The 13,044-nt window shown below is 44.7% G+C and overlaps 1 protein-coding gene across 5 annotated transcripts in view; it reads left to right on the forward strand.

Annotated features, from left to right (window-relative positions):
- The window catches only part of Klhl8 (kelch like family member 8), a 47,637-nt gene that overhangs the window by 32,678 nt on the left and 1,915 nt on the right, over nt 1–13,044 (forward strand). For all 5 annotated transcript variants that reach the window (XM_057773090.1, XM_057773093.1, XM_057773089.1 and 2 more), the window contains exons 5-9: nt 3,745–3,888; nt 5,668–5,779; nt 9,750–9,918; nt 10,118–10,277; nt 12,474–12,675. In XM_057773090.1, the coding sequence (XP_057629073.1) occupies nt 3,745–3,888; nt 5,668–5,779; nt 9,750–9,918; nt 10,118–10,277; nt 12,474–12,675 (787 nt within the window). The remainder of the gene's footprint in view (nt 1–3,744; nt 3,889–5,667; nt 5,780–9,749; nt 9,919–10,117; nt 10,278–12,473; nt 12,676–13,044) is intronic.

The following is a 13,044-nucleotide window of genomic DNA, read 5'->3' on the forward strand; positions in this document are numbered from 1 at the left end:
CCACTTTATATTTCCCCAAGAAAAGTGTGTGTGTGTGTGTGTGTGTATTGTTTTGAGATGGGGTCTTATACACCCCAGGCCAACCTGAAAGTCCCCACATAACCCAGGCTGACCTTGAATACCTGATCTTTCTTTCTCCACCTCCCAAGGGCTGAGATTTCAGGTATATATCACGGTGCCCTGATCACTTTTATTTTCGTATTTGGGGAATGAGAGAATACAAGTGAAGTCCAGCAGCTCAGCCAACAGAATCCTGTACATCAGTCCCTCTGCATTGTTACCAATAGTGATGTGAGGGGAAGCCTGACAGCCATAGAAAGAGTCAGCCTGAGTATGAGTTACCTGCTTCTGAAGATGTTCTTCCAAATAATTAGTAGTGTGAGAAAGACTGTTATTTCTTCTTCTTTAATGTCAGTAAATAGAGTTAAAGTTTCCATTTACGGCCAGGCTGCACTTTCAGTTATGCCTTTAATCCCAGCACTTTTGAGGGAGAGGCAGGTAGACTTTTATCCTGTGAGTTTGATGCCAGCCTAGTCTAGACAGTGACTATGTAGACTTCCAGGCCAACCCTGTTTTCCCATCACAGAACTCTGTTTTTGTGAATCCTGTCTCATATAGTTAAGATGTTTAATTAAATTCTCTAAGTTCACCATTTTCTCTGCTTGTTTGCTGTGGGGATGAAGCCTGGGGCTTTGCACGTACTTGGCAAGTGTTCTGCAAACCAGATTTGAATTCGACATCTCACCAGCCTAGGCTTGTGCCAGAATATACCAGACTTTCATGTGTGTGGTCTCACATGTCATAAGATTGTTACAGAACAGGTTTTCACAGAGGACTCAGCCTTTGGTCAGAGAGATGGTGGTCCTCCATTTAGGGATGTGTTCCTCCATTTAGAGACGGTGTTCCTCCATTTAGGGATGTGTTCCTCCATTTAGGGATGTGTTCTTCCATTTAGGGATGGTGGTTCTCCATTTAGGGATGGTGGTCCTCCATTTAGGGACGGTGTTCCTCCATTTAGGGATGTGTTCCTCCATTTAGGGATGTGTTCTTCCATTTAGGGACGGTGTTCCTCCATTTAGGGACGGTGTTCCTCCATTTAGGGACGGTGGTCCTCCATTTAGGGATGGTGTTCCTCCATTTAGGGATGGTGGTCCTCCATTTAGGGATGGTGGTCCTCCATTTAGGGATGGTGGTCCTCCATTTAGGGATGGTGGTCCTCCATTTAGGGATGGTGGTTCTCCATTTAGAGACGTTGGTCCTCCATTTAGGGATGGTGGTCCTCCATTTAGGGATGGTGGTCCTCCATTTAGGGATGGTGGTCCTCCATTTAGGGATGGTGGTTCTCCATTTAGGGATGGTGGTTCTCCATTTAGAGACGGTGTTCCTCCATTTAAGGATGGTGGTCCTCCATTTAGGGATGGTGGTTCTCCATTTAGAGAAGAGACAACTAAGAATTAGGCTGAAGTTTTCCAAACTCTACAGAAACAACGTTTGTATTCTGATAGCTTTGCCTCCTTTTTATTTCAGTTTGTTTCTTTCTTTTATAACATGTTCAAAGGTCACCTATGTAGTTTAGAGAAAATGTCATCTAAGAATAAGCTTACATTCTGGGATTATAGTCCCGCCGTTATATTGGACCAATTCCTTAATCTTCCAAGACCTTGGTTTATTATAAGATTGACTGCATGATCTTTCTGATCTCCTGTTACTTGGGTTTCTCTGACTCAGAGTGTGAATTCGTGGAAAGGGGAGCGCGAGTGGGTAAATGCATTCATCTTCGTAGTGACTCATTAACATTAAATGCCTGTTCTTGCAGGCTCTGTCTGGGCTGTCTGTACGTGCAGACAGACAGCCTGTGTTGGGGAATTTGGTCTGGTGCAGGGAAAAGACAATTGAACAGATAAATTCAGTAGAGCATTGCAGGTGCTGTGGCCACCCAGTGAGGTGACTACCCGGTGTGGTGACCACCCAGTGAGGTGACCACCCAGTGAGATGACCACCCAGTGAGATGACCACCCAACGTGGGGTGCAGAGGGGATGACAGAAGCTGCTTTCTAAGGGACAGGAAAAGTTTCCAAGAGAGAATAAAGCTCAGCCTTTTCTTCAGAAATCTTCAGGATGCCTATTAGGAGGAATGTGGCTCCCTTTATCTCCGCAGAGTGCTGAGGACATGCCAGGCACTGCCTGCTGTGTGGCGCTCACTCCCACAGTTGTCCTCTAGTCATGACAGTCACTGAAAGCGCTGTAGGAGTCCCGCGAGTGGGCGCTGGCTGGATCCGTGTGCTGGAGCCTGGGCTGCTGCGGGGGCTGCCGGGAGGGCATGTATGCTGTGCTGAAGGTGTAATGTTATCTTGCAGTTCTGAGGATGAATCCCGGCCCTCAGTCAAGCGTTCTAACCCTGAGCACACACATCTCTAGCCCTAAGGCTTTACCATGACAGCACTCAGTGCTTCTCAGAGTGTGATGACAATGGCCACCCCAGGAGCCTGTTAGAAATTCAGTCCTTAAACCTTTCCCCAGTGACTGAGTCAGAGACTCTGAGGGTCAGACCCCAGATCTGTGTTCTACACCTTCAGATGGTTCTGAGTCACACTGAAGTCTCTCTTCCAGTTGTGGTGAGTAGATACAGAATATGGCACCTTAACCATCTTTACAATCCAGGGCATTTGCTGAAGCTTTTTGGATAGAGGTTATGGAAGCCCGTTGAAACAGCTTTTTATTAGATTGTCCTTGTCTTAGTTATGGTTTTATTGCTGTGAAGAAATGCCATGACCATGGCAACTCTTATAAAGCAAAACATTTTGTTGGGGCTGGCCTACAGTTCAGAGGTTTAGTCCATTATTGTCATATCAGAAAGCATGGCAGGCAGCCCACAGGCAGACATGGTGCTGGAGGAGTAGCTGAGAGTTCTATATCCAGATCCACAGGCAGCAGGAAGAATGGCATGCTGGGCCTGGCTTGAGTGTTTGAAACTTTAAACCCCACCCCCAGGGAAACACTTCCTCCAACAAGGCCACACCTCCTGGTAGTGCTGCTCCTGGTGGGCTGTGCGGCCGTTGTCATTTAATCAGCCCAGTTCTGTTGGCTGACTGGAAGGGCTGGGATCTTGTAACTGAGTCATAGCCCGTGATACCTGCACCCAGATAGGGGCAGCTTGATAGGGACAGGTGGGACATGTCGGGAAGGAAGGAAGACAATGCTCTGGACACAGGCTGTCTGGGCTCTGTAGGTCTCAGGTGGCTGCGTGGCTCGGTGTGTTCACTGAAGATGCTGAGATACAGACAGTGTAACACAAAGAGATGGACCTTACCTCAGAGCATAGAAAGTGGAGAGTGGCCAGTGGACGGAGCATGGAAACAGGATGGAGACCTAGAAGGAGCCTTCCAGACGGGTAGAGTGTATTTAACTCTGTCTTGTGTTGAGAGGGAAACATGAGATGTTGATTGAAGCAAACAGCTGTGCAGAGGTTCTCTTTGCAGTATAGGAATACATTTGTCCTTTTTCCTAAATAAAATCAGTTCCATTATGACTTTAGCAACGACACTTGTGATGAGTGAGGACATAAGTAAGAACAGATAACCAATGAATCATAGTCTTTGAAAAGTTCAAGGAAAGGGGAAATTAGATTTTATAACTCATCCTTAAAAAAAAATTACTCAGAATTTGGCAATTGTTTTCCAACTGATTAAAAAATAAAGTTTTCAAAGCCATGATATTGACCGGTGTCTTGTGCTCTGCCTCCAGGTGTGCTGTTCTGTGTGGGTGGCCGAGGTGGCTCTGGTGACCCCTTCCGTAGTATTGAATGCTATTCTATCAGCAAGAACAGCTGGTTCTTTGGACCAGAAATGAATAGCCGGAGGCGACACGTGGGTGTGATCTCTGTGGAAGGTGAGCCCGCTGTTGCTGAAGTGACATCATTAAACTATGGTGCTCTTCTTCATTACATGAGCTTTGAGATTGTCTTTTTTATAAAGAAACATATTAACTGTAATGTGTTTTAATATATTGATGAAATGTTTGAGTGGTGGTCATTTGCCTGCCTCTGTCCACAGATGTTTGGCATGTTGGTGTGATTAGCATGTTGGCCTATAAATTAGCACATTGCTATGTAAATATACCAAATTACCATGTTGGTATATAAATTATCATGTTGGTGTATACATTTAAAACTGAGCAGCTGGGAAAGCAAAATTCTTATAACTGGATAGCACATACTTGTAATTCCAGCATTTGGAGACTGAGGCAGGAGGATTTTAATTCCAGGCCAGCATGAGCTACATGGCAATACCCTGTTTCAAATTGCCAAAGGCTGAGAATGACCTTCACCTTTTGATCCTCCTGCTTCTACCTCTCAGGCTGGGATCACAGGTGTGCACCCCCACATCTAGTTTACAGTGTTGGGAACTGACCTGAAGCTTCCTGTGTGATAGGCAAGAACTCTGCCTCCTGAGCTACATTCCCATCTCCTAACTTATTTTTTTATGTACTTCAAGAGGTTTTTGTTTTTTTTTTTTTTGAGACAGGGCTTCTGTGTGTCATAGTCTTAACTGTTCTGGAACTAGTTCTCGTAGACCAGGTTGTCCTTGAACTCACAGAGATCCACCTGCCTCTGCCTCCCAAGTGCTGGGATAAAAAGCGCGTGCCACCACTGTCTGGCTGAATTTTTTTTATTATTTATTCTATTGTTTATTTACTCAGTTTTGATTTTTTTTTTTTTTTTTTTGGTTTTTCGAGACAGGGTTTCTCTGTAGCTTTGGTGCCTGTCCTGGAACTAGCTCTTGTAGACCAGGCTGGCCTCGAACTCCCAGAGATCCTCCTGCCTCTGCCTCCCAAGTGCTGGGATTAAAGGCGTGCGCCACCACCGCCCGGCTAGACAGGGTTTCTCTGTGTAGCCCTTATTGTCCTGGAACCCGTCCTATAGACCAGGCTGGCCTTGAAGTCAGAGATCTTCCTGCCTCTGCCTCCCAAGTGTTGAGATTAAAGCTACTTTCGTTTTGTGTGTTTGACTATGTGTCTGTGTATGTGGGTACCTGGTGCAAGAAGAGGCCAGCAGAGGGCATCAGATCGCACTGGAACTGGAGCTCCCGACAGTTTAGAGCCTCAGTGTGCAAGAGCACCCAGCACGTCCCACTGCTGAGCTGTCTCCCAGCCTGTGTTTTCAGAAATGTTTGTTCTTAAAAGCTTTCTAACAATTTTCTATGGTTCTGCAGTTAATTAATTTTTAGTAATGATTTCACATGTGATTTCTGTAAGTGTATAGTGCAGGAAACTGCTGGGGTGGCTGAGGCTATAGGTCAGTCCTAGACCACAGTCTTCTCGCTTTCTTCGAGAGAGGATGATCACTTTATATTAACAGTTTTACATTTTCCTTATAACTTGTTGTTAGCCTTTTTTTATTTATTGACCTGCTTTAAAAGCAGAATTAATGATTTCATTTGCTATTTAATAAAAAGTGATGAAACCCAAGAATGGCGTTTGAAGGCATATAGCTTTACACTTTTAGTGAAAGCTTCACTGATTTTCACTTCCTACTGATGACATCAATTCCATGTTGAACAGAAAAAAACATTAAAAGTTAATGTATTATGACATTCTGCTTATGTATTGCTTGCATGTAAATAACATTAATATCACTTGGAACTCAAATGAAAATACTTGTTTTGACAGGTAAAGTGTATGCAGTGGGTGGCCATGACGGGAATGAACACTTAGGTAGCATGGAGATGTTTGATCCTCTCACTAATAAATGGATGATGAAGGCGTCAATGAATACCAAGAGGTAGGTGCCATGCGGCTCTTTTTTGAACTGATAGTATAAAGTCAAAAGGACCAATACGGAAAAGTCTTATCTTGGAGGTTTTTCCTACCTTTAGAAACTTATCCTTCTCGAGCCCATTTTGTCAACGCACCCAAAGCAATGCTTTGTCACAACTTTTATATTTAAGAATAGAATTGTAGGGAGCTGGAGAGATGGCTCAGTGGTTAAGAGCACTGGCTGCTCTTCCAGAGGACCCAGGTTCAGCTCCCGGCACCCACGTGGCAGCTCACAACTGTCTGTAACTCCGGTTCAAGAAGATTCAACACCCTCGCACAGACATAACACAAGCAAAACACCAGTGCACATATAAATAAATCTTTTTTTTGTTGTTTTAAAACTATGCCATTTTATTTTATTTTTTTTATTAATTTATTTAATTATTAAAGATTTCTGCCTCTTCCCCGCCACCACCTCCCATTCCCTCCCCCTCCCCCAATCAAGTCTTCCTCCCTCCTCAGCCCAAAGAGCAAGCAGGTTTCTCTGCCCTGTGGGAGGTCCAAGGACCACCCACCTCCATCCAGGTCTATTAAGGTGAGCATCCAAACTACCTGGGCTCCCACAAAGCCATTACGTGCAATAGGATCAAGAACCCATTGCCATTGTTCTTCAGTTCTCAGTAGTCCTCATTGTCTGTTATGTTCAGTGAGACCAGTTTTGTCCCATGCTTTTTCAAAAAAAAAAAAAAAAATGGAATCGAAAGGGTATGGAGAGATGGCTCAGCAGTTAGATTCTGCTGCTCTTCCAGAGGACCCAAGTTCTGTTCCCAGCACCCACAATGAGCAGCTCACAACCACCTGTAACTCCCGTTTCAGGGGGTCTGACACTTCTTGTGAACTCCAGCACCTGTACACACCTGTGCACGTGCACACACACACACACACCCCGCACATTCAAGCTTGTTTGAATGGATTTGCCTCTTAGTTCCCATCATGATAGCCAGAGTCTTCTGTAGGAAGCCTTGCTGCTCCTTTTGAAACTTTTTGTTTGAAATGACTTTAGATTTTTTTTTTCAGAAAAGTTGCAAATACGGTAGCATTCCTTTTTTTTGTTCATTTTGTTTAATTTTATTTAAAACTCTCTTTGCGCTCATTTGTTTATTTTGGTGGAGAAGGGAGGTGCGTGCCTGCAGCAGGAGTGCAATGTGGAGGTCAGGGAGAGCTCACAGGAATCAGTTCTCTCCTTCCATCATGGGTCTTGGGGGCCAAACACAGGTCCCCAAGCTCAGTGGCAAGTGCCTTTACCTGCAGCCACCTCCACGGCCCCGGTGCTTTGCTTTGTTTCTTTTTCTGTTGTGTCGAGACAGGATCTCCTATCATGCAGGCAGGCCTCACACTTCTGTTCAAGGGGATGTAGAGTTACAGGTATCAGGTCTTCTCAGCTGAAGATCATCTTACCTCCTCCTTGGCCAGACAGATGCTGCTAAAAAGCCTCCGATGCTGGAGGGCAGCCAGCTCTCTAGAGCAAAGAGTCACCTGGCTTGCAGCTCAGACACGCTAGCTATATCCGTTTATCTTTTCATCCGGCTTCTGTTCTTAATGTCTCACAGCTATAGTACAGCATCAGAAATAAACATTGATGCAGCACTGTCAACTCCTGCCGCTTTCCCAATACATTTTTCTTTACAGATGTGTGTGCATGCATGCATACATGCAGGTGCCCACTGAGGCCAGAGAGGGCATCAAATCCCCTGGAGTTAGAGTCAGAGTTGTCAGAAACAGTAAGTGCTCTTGACCACCGAGACATCCCTCAGCCCCTCCTCATACACTCTTAGGTTTCTAATTTGCTTTGCATACCGCCTTTATTGACTGACAAGTTGATACCATAAGAATAGAAATTGATTTTTTTTTTTTTTTTTTTTTTTTTTTTTTTTGGTTTTTCGAGACAGGATTTCTCTGTGGTTTTGGAGCCTGTCCTGGAACTAGCTCTTGTAGACCAGGCTGGTCTCGAACTCACAGAGATCCACCTGCCTCTGCCTCCCAAGTGCTGGGATTAAAGGCGTGCGCCACCACCGCCCGGCCAAGAATAGAAATTGAAATGGGTATTTTTGTCTTGTTCCTGACCTTAAGAAAAATGTATGCAGTGTTTCTCTTAAATATGATAGTAACTAGGAGTAAAGCTTATTGTTAAGAAAATAGCTCTATTGATTTCTGTTTTCTTTACTGATTTTAAGATATATTAAATTCTCATCTATAATAAATTGAACTATAGTTTGAGTATTAGAGTTTGTCTAAAGGGGAGATTGCTAATTACATAATTCAGTAATTTAGCTGCTTGTAAATTTTTATTAATTATTTGAATAGGAACTTCCAATATCCTGAGATAAAAGAGCAACTAAAATCATGTCACCAAAGCAGGATTTAGACAGGCAGTAGGCTTGGGGCTACAGCTCTGTAGCACAGGGTGTACCTAGCATGTTTCAGGTTCCCAGCACCACAAAGTAACAGCCAGCAGCAGCAGCCCCCCAACAAGCAGACCAGATATTCTAGAGACAGACCCTCTAACAGGTGTCAAACGAGGGTCTGTACTAAAGCCTAAGGCATCAGATAGAACAGGACTACATGGTGGGAGATGGGGTGTGCAGGTGTTTGGTGCAGAGTAAAGTAGTTGCCTTGTGCAAGTGGAAATATAGACCTTAAAGGAAAGGGCTAGCATGTTCACGGTACAGTCGTCTACATAGAGGAGAGAGATAGCATGTACGGTGTCTACACAGTACAGTCATCTACATAGAGGAGAGACTTTACAGTACAGTCATCTACATAGAGGAGAGGGCTAGCGTGTACACAGTACAGTCATCTACATAGAGGAGAGAGAGACTTTGCAGTACAGTCGTCTGCATTCGAAGAGTGAAGAGCTCTCGGGGAGATTATAATCACAGTGCTCCTATGTTGTGCTCTCTGTAGGATGATCGCTGCGCTGTTCTTTATGCTTTAAACCTTTGGTTCAGGTGCATCTTTTGCAGTTCATGTAATCTGTTTATACAGAAATTTTTGTTTATAATTTGAAAACGAGGTGTATGCAGGGATGCACAAAGAGTTGAATGATGTAAACACAGGGATAATGGCCTAGGCTACATTAAGAAGAGACGATGAGGTTAGGAATACACCGGTGACCGTGCCGTGTGACAGTAGTGGGGTGTTGCGTACCCACTGGGACTAGAGCATCCCGTGCTTTTCACCAGGAAGCTTAAGAAGGGGCAAAGCTGGTGTTCACTTCTCTAATGTTACCAGGGACCCAAAGCTGACTCTACGTGAACTGTTTATCCTCGGAGGCCTCTATGTCTACTGCAGCGGTTTAGAATAGCTCAACTTTTGGTGGCCATAATTTGTCCTTTTTTATTGTCCTTATAACAGTGAGTTAACTTTCAGTAGGGGCTGAGTCATCCTTTTGAAGAAAAATAAATAATTTTCAGAAATAAAGCAGTGTCTACACAGCATGAATGTTCTTTTTTGTGTGGTGTTTTAGTGAAACCCTGCAACTAAACAAATCTATTGGTTCAGAACTGGTTTGCTTTTTGAATCCATAGAAGACTGTTCTCTTATCAGCCCAATTAGCTCCTCAGTTATATAACTGTCTGCTTGGCAATTGAACACTTTGGATTTCTTTATTCTGTTTTGTTGGGTTTTGCATCATTAGGTCTGATTTAGGGTTAGAATGTAGCTCAGAGGTAAAATGCATTTCTGATAGATGCAAGGTCCTGGACTCAACCCCCAGAAAAAAATAAAGAAAAAAGAACCAGAGCTTGACCCAAGTTTCCCGCAGCCTGTGCAGGTCAAAGGACCCAGCACCTACTCAGAAGCAATACATTTTAAAACACTGGAAGAAAACCACACCATTTGATGAGCGTCCTCAGAAGTGGTTTGCATAGATAAAAATGTCTTCTTTTTCCTGAAACAAACTCAGATACTGGTTTTTTTTTTTTTTTTTTTTGCAGGCGAGGAATTGCTTTGGCCTCCTTGGGGGGCCCAATATATGCAATTGGAGGGTTAGATGACAATACCTGCTTCAGTGACGTGGAGAGATATGACATCGAATCTGACCAGTGGAGTGCAGTGGCACCAATGAACACTCCCCGTGGAGGCGTTGGCTCTGTGGCTTTAGTAGTAAGTTACACAGCCACTTCCCATGGATGTACCAGTCACATCCATGGCCACACCCATGGGCGACATGGTCTAATTCACGCCAGCAGCTACAGGGCTGACTCTGTACCAGATTGTTCACGAAGTGGTGGCTTCCTACATTCTGCTCGCCTGTTAGGACTGTGGGTAATCCATTTATCCGGTGCCTGTTTCCTTCCTCTAGAACCATGTTTATGCAGTGGGCGGCAATGATGGAGTGGCCTCCTTGTCCAGTGTGGAAAGGTACCACCCTCACCTGGATAAGTGGATAGAAGTCAAAGAGATGGGCCAGCGGAGAGCCGGCAATGGTGTTAGTGAACTCCATGGTTGTTTATATGTTGTTGGTGAGTACATGTCATCTCTCTAATATATCATGGCATATGATGACACGAGCCATAAAATAACACAGTAACAAACCATCAGATTTAATCTTTAAGAACCAGCCCGGAGGTGTGCTTTTGAATTCTTAAAGTTGACATTAGTGCTTCTTGATTTAAATCTTCATACTTAAAACTTCTGCCAGGTGTGGTAGAGCACACTTTTAATCCTAGCGCTCAGAAGGCAGAAGCAGGTAGGTCTCTGTGAGTTTTAGGTCAGCCTGCTCTACATAGGTCCAGGACAGCCAGGGCTGCATAGTGAGACCCTGTCTCAAACAAACAAACAAAAATCCAAAGAGCAAAACTTAGATTACATCTAAAGTAGGGGTTGCATTTGATGAAATATATATTTGCAAACATAGAAACAGAATGTGCTTTGCTAAAACCAATCCTCCAAAGCCTGGAGACCTGCTTTCTTTCCGCTTCGTTTCAAAGCAAAAGTACAGTTTCCAGAACCCCAATGGCTTTTCCATGTGAAGCCTGTGTGAGTCTTTCTGTTGCTTTTTGACCGTTTGAAGTGCTGACATAGAAGGATGTGTAGAGCCGCGCTTTCTCTGATTCTTACATGCGGGGAACAGTCTGCCCTGGATGAAGAGGAGGCAGAGTCTGCATCGTTTCGCTCCTAAAGGCAGAGTGCAGTGCTGCCTCCAAGGGGCCTTTCATGACTGTGAGCGGGCTGGGAATGCCCCGTCAGAACTGTCCTGGGAGTCAGAGACAGTGCACATCTGTAGCTGTGCTCAGCACAGACACTTTTGTAGTTAGTAGCCCTCCTTACAAAGGAGCTCTGCTCAGAAAGGCCGCTAGCACGTTACATCCTGGTATACACCGAAGTGTGCTGTTAGGGTTATGCCATTTATAGATAGTTCTTAGGAGAAGAATGGGTTGTTGTTTTCATTTGCAGGTCGAAGCAATGCTGAGTCTGTCTGTGCTCTTGCTGGAGAAGCAAGGGCAACAACACAGTTGACCTCAGCCTCCTCTGCAGAGACAGCCGCGTGCCTGTACAAGCAATAGAGTGGAGGTTGAGTTTGAGTGTGTAGGGACTGAAGTTCTTACAGCATACGGTTGCAGCCTTTCACACGTCCAGACAAACCCTAGACAGGTCACCACCATGTGTCACATGGCCACCGGAGCATCTTGTCTCTGAACAGATGTTCAAACTCAGATTGAACATTAAAGCAACCCTCTTGGGATCTGGGACAGCACAGTGGCAAAGTTCTCACCTAGATGCAGGAGGCACTGGCTTCAACTCTGAGCGCTGAGAACTACAGAAAACAACCTCATGGACCTCAGATCCGACCTGAAATGGGTTCAGCCATCTGAATAACAGCAGTGTGAGGTGCAGGCATATGTAACAGCCTGACTGTACCTGCGTCCTCTCTGCCTTGGCCTTGATGCTTCCTTCCTTGTAGGGATTGAACCCAGCTCCTTGTGTGCTAGGCAAGGACTTTACTGTTGAGCTAAGTCCCGAGTGCTGATTCTTTCCTATTTCCTAGGGAGATAACATGGAGCCAGTGAAAAAGACGGCTGTAGAAAGTGTCACTCCAAAGCCCTGGTCTTCCACATGGACATGAGCAGTAGTGAGGTTTGATTACAAGGAAAAGAGTTACAGTTGTGATGAGACTGGAATGCCAAAAATCCATCTGGTTATACACATAAAATTAGTGGATTTATTTCATTTCAATTGATATAATAAAATTAACCCATTAGAAGAGATTTATTCAGCTGGGCTGGAGTAGTGCATGCCTTTAATCCCAGCACTCAGGAGGAAGAGGTAGGCAGATCTCTTGAGTTTGAGATCAGCCTGGTTAACAGAGCAAGTTCCAGGACAGCCAGAACTGTTACACCGAGAAACCCTGTCTCAGAAAACAAAACAAAACAAAAAACCTCAAAAATATTAAAAAGAAAACTTAAAAAATAGCTTGAGGGTTGGTTTTGTTTTGTTTTGTTTGAGACAAGGCCTTGGCTGTCCTGGAACTTGCTATGTAGACCAGGCTGGGCTCAAACTCAGGAATCTGCAGAGCCTGCCTCTACCTCCCAAGTGCTGGGATTAAAGGCGTGTACCACCAGGCCCAGGAGAAGCTTGAGTTCTGTAAGATGTTGAATTGAGATTTAGTTGTAAGTTATTATGAACTGCAATTCTGTTTTTAAATGTTTCTCTCATAGGTGGTTTTGATGATAATTCGCCCTTGAGTTCAGTTGAGCGGTACGACCCTCGAAGCAACAAGTGGGATTACGTGGCGGCACTTACAACTCCCAGGGGTGGAGTAGGGATCGCCACGGTGATGGGCAAAATCTTCGCCGTTGGCGGCCACAATGGCAATGCGTACCTCAACACAGTGGAAGCCTTCGATCCCGTGCTGAATAAGTAAGTAACGTACTGTCTCTTTAGTGGAGTGTGATCACTCCATGGTATTAGGGCTCAGCTCTTTGATTATCCTCTGGGGCCACCCTTCCTCGGTGGGTGCCTGAGACACAGGTAGACTCAAACTCTTCCCCTGTCCATACGTGCCTAAGATAAATCAGTGCATAAATTAGGTGTGGTTAAAGGCTGACAGTTACTCACCAAATGGAGCGTGTTCAGCAGTGTGCTGAGATAAACTTGCCAAAAGAACTTACTACCTTGATGGTTGGTCCAGCTCCTCAGGGACCAATGAGCAGATAGCATCTATAGAAATGACACACCAATCAGGGGCTATCTTAGGCAAGGCAGAACAGCTCAGCATTTAAAGCATAT

The sequence above is a fragment of the Chionomys nivalis genome, chromosome 6 (assembly GCF_950005125.1).
Source record: "Chionomys nivalis chromosome 6, mChiNiv1.1, whole genome shotgun sequence".
NCBI lineage: Eukaryota > Metazoa > Chordata > Mammalia > Rodentia > Cricetidae > Chionomys > Chionomys nivalis.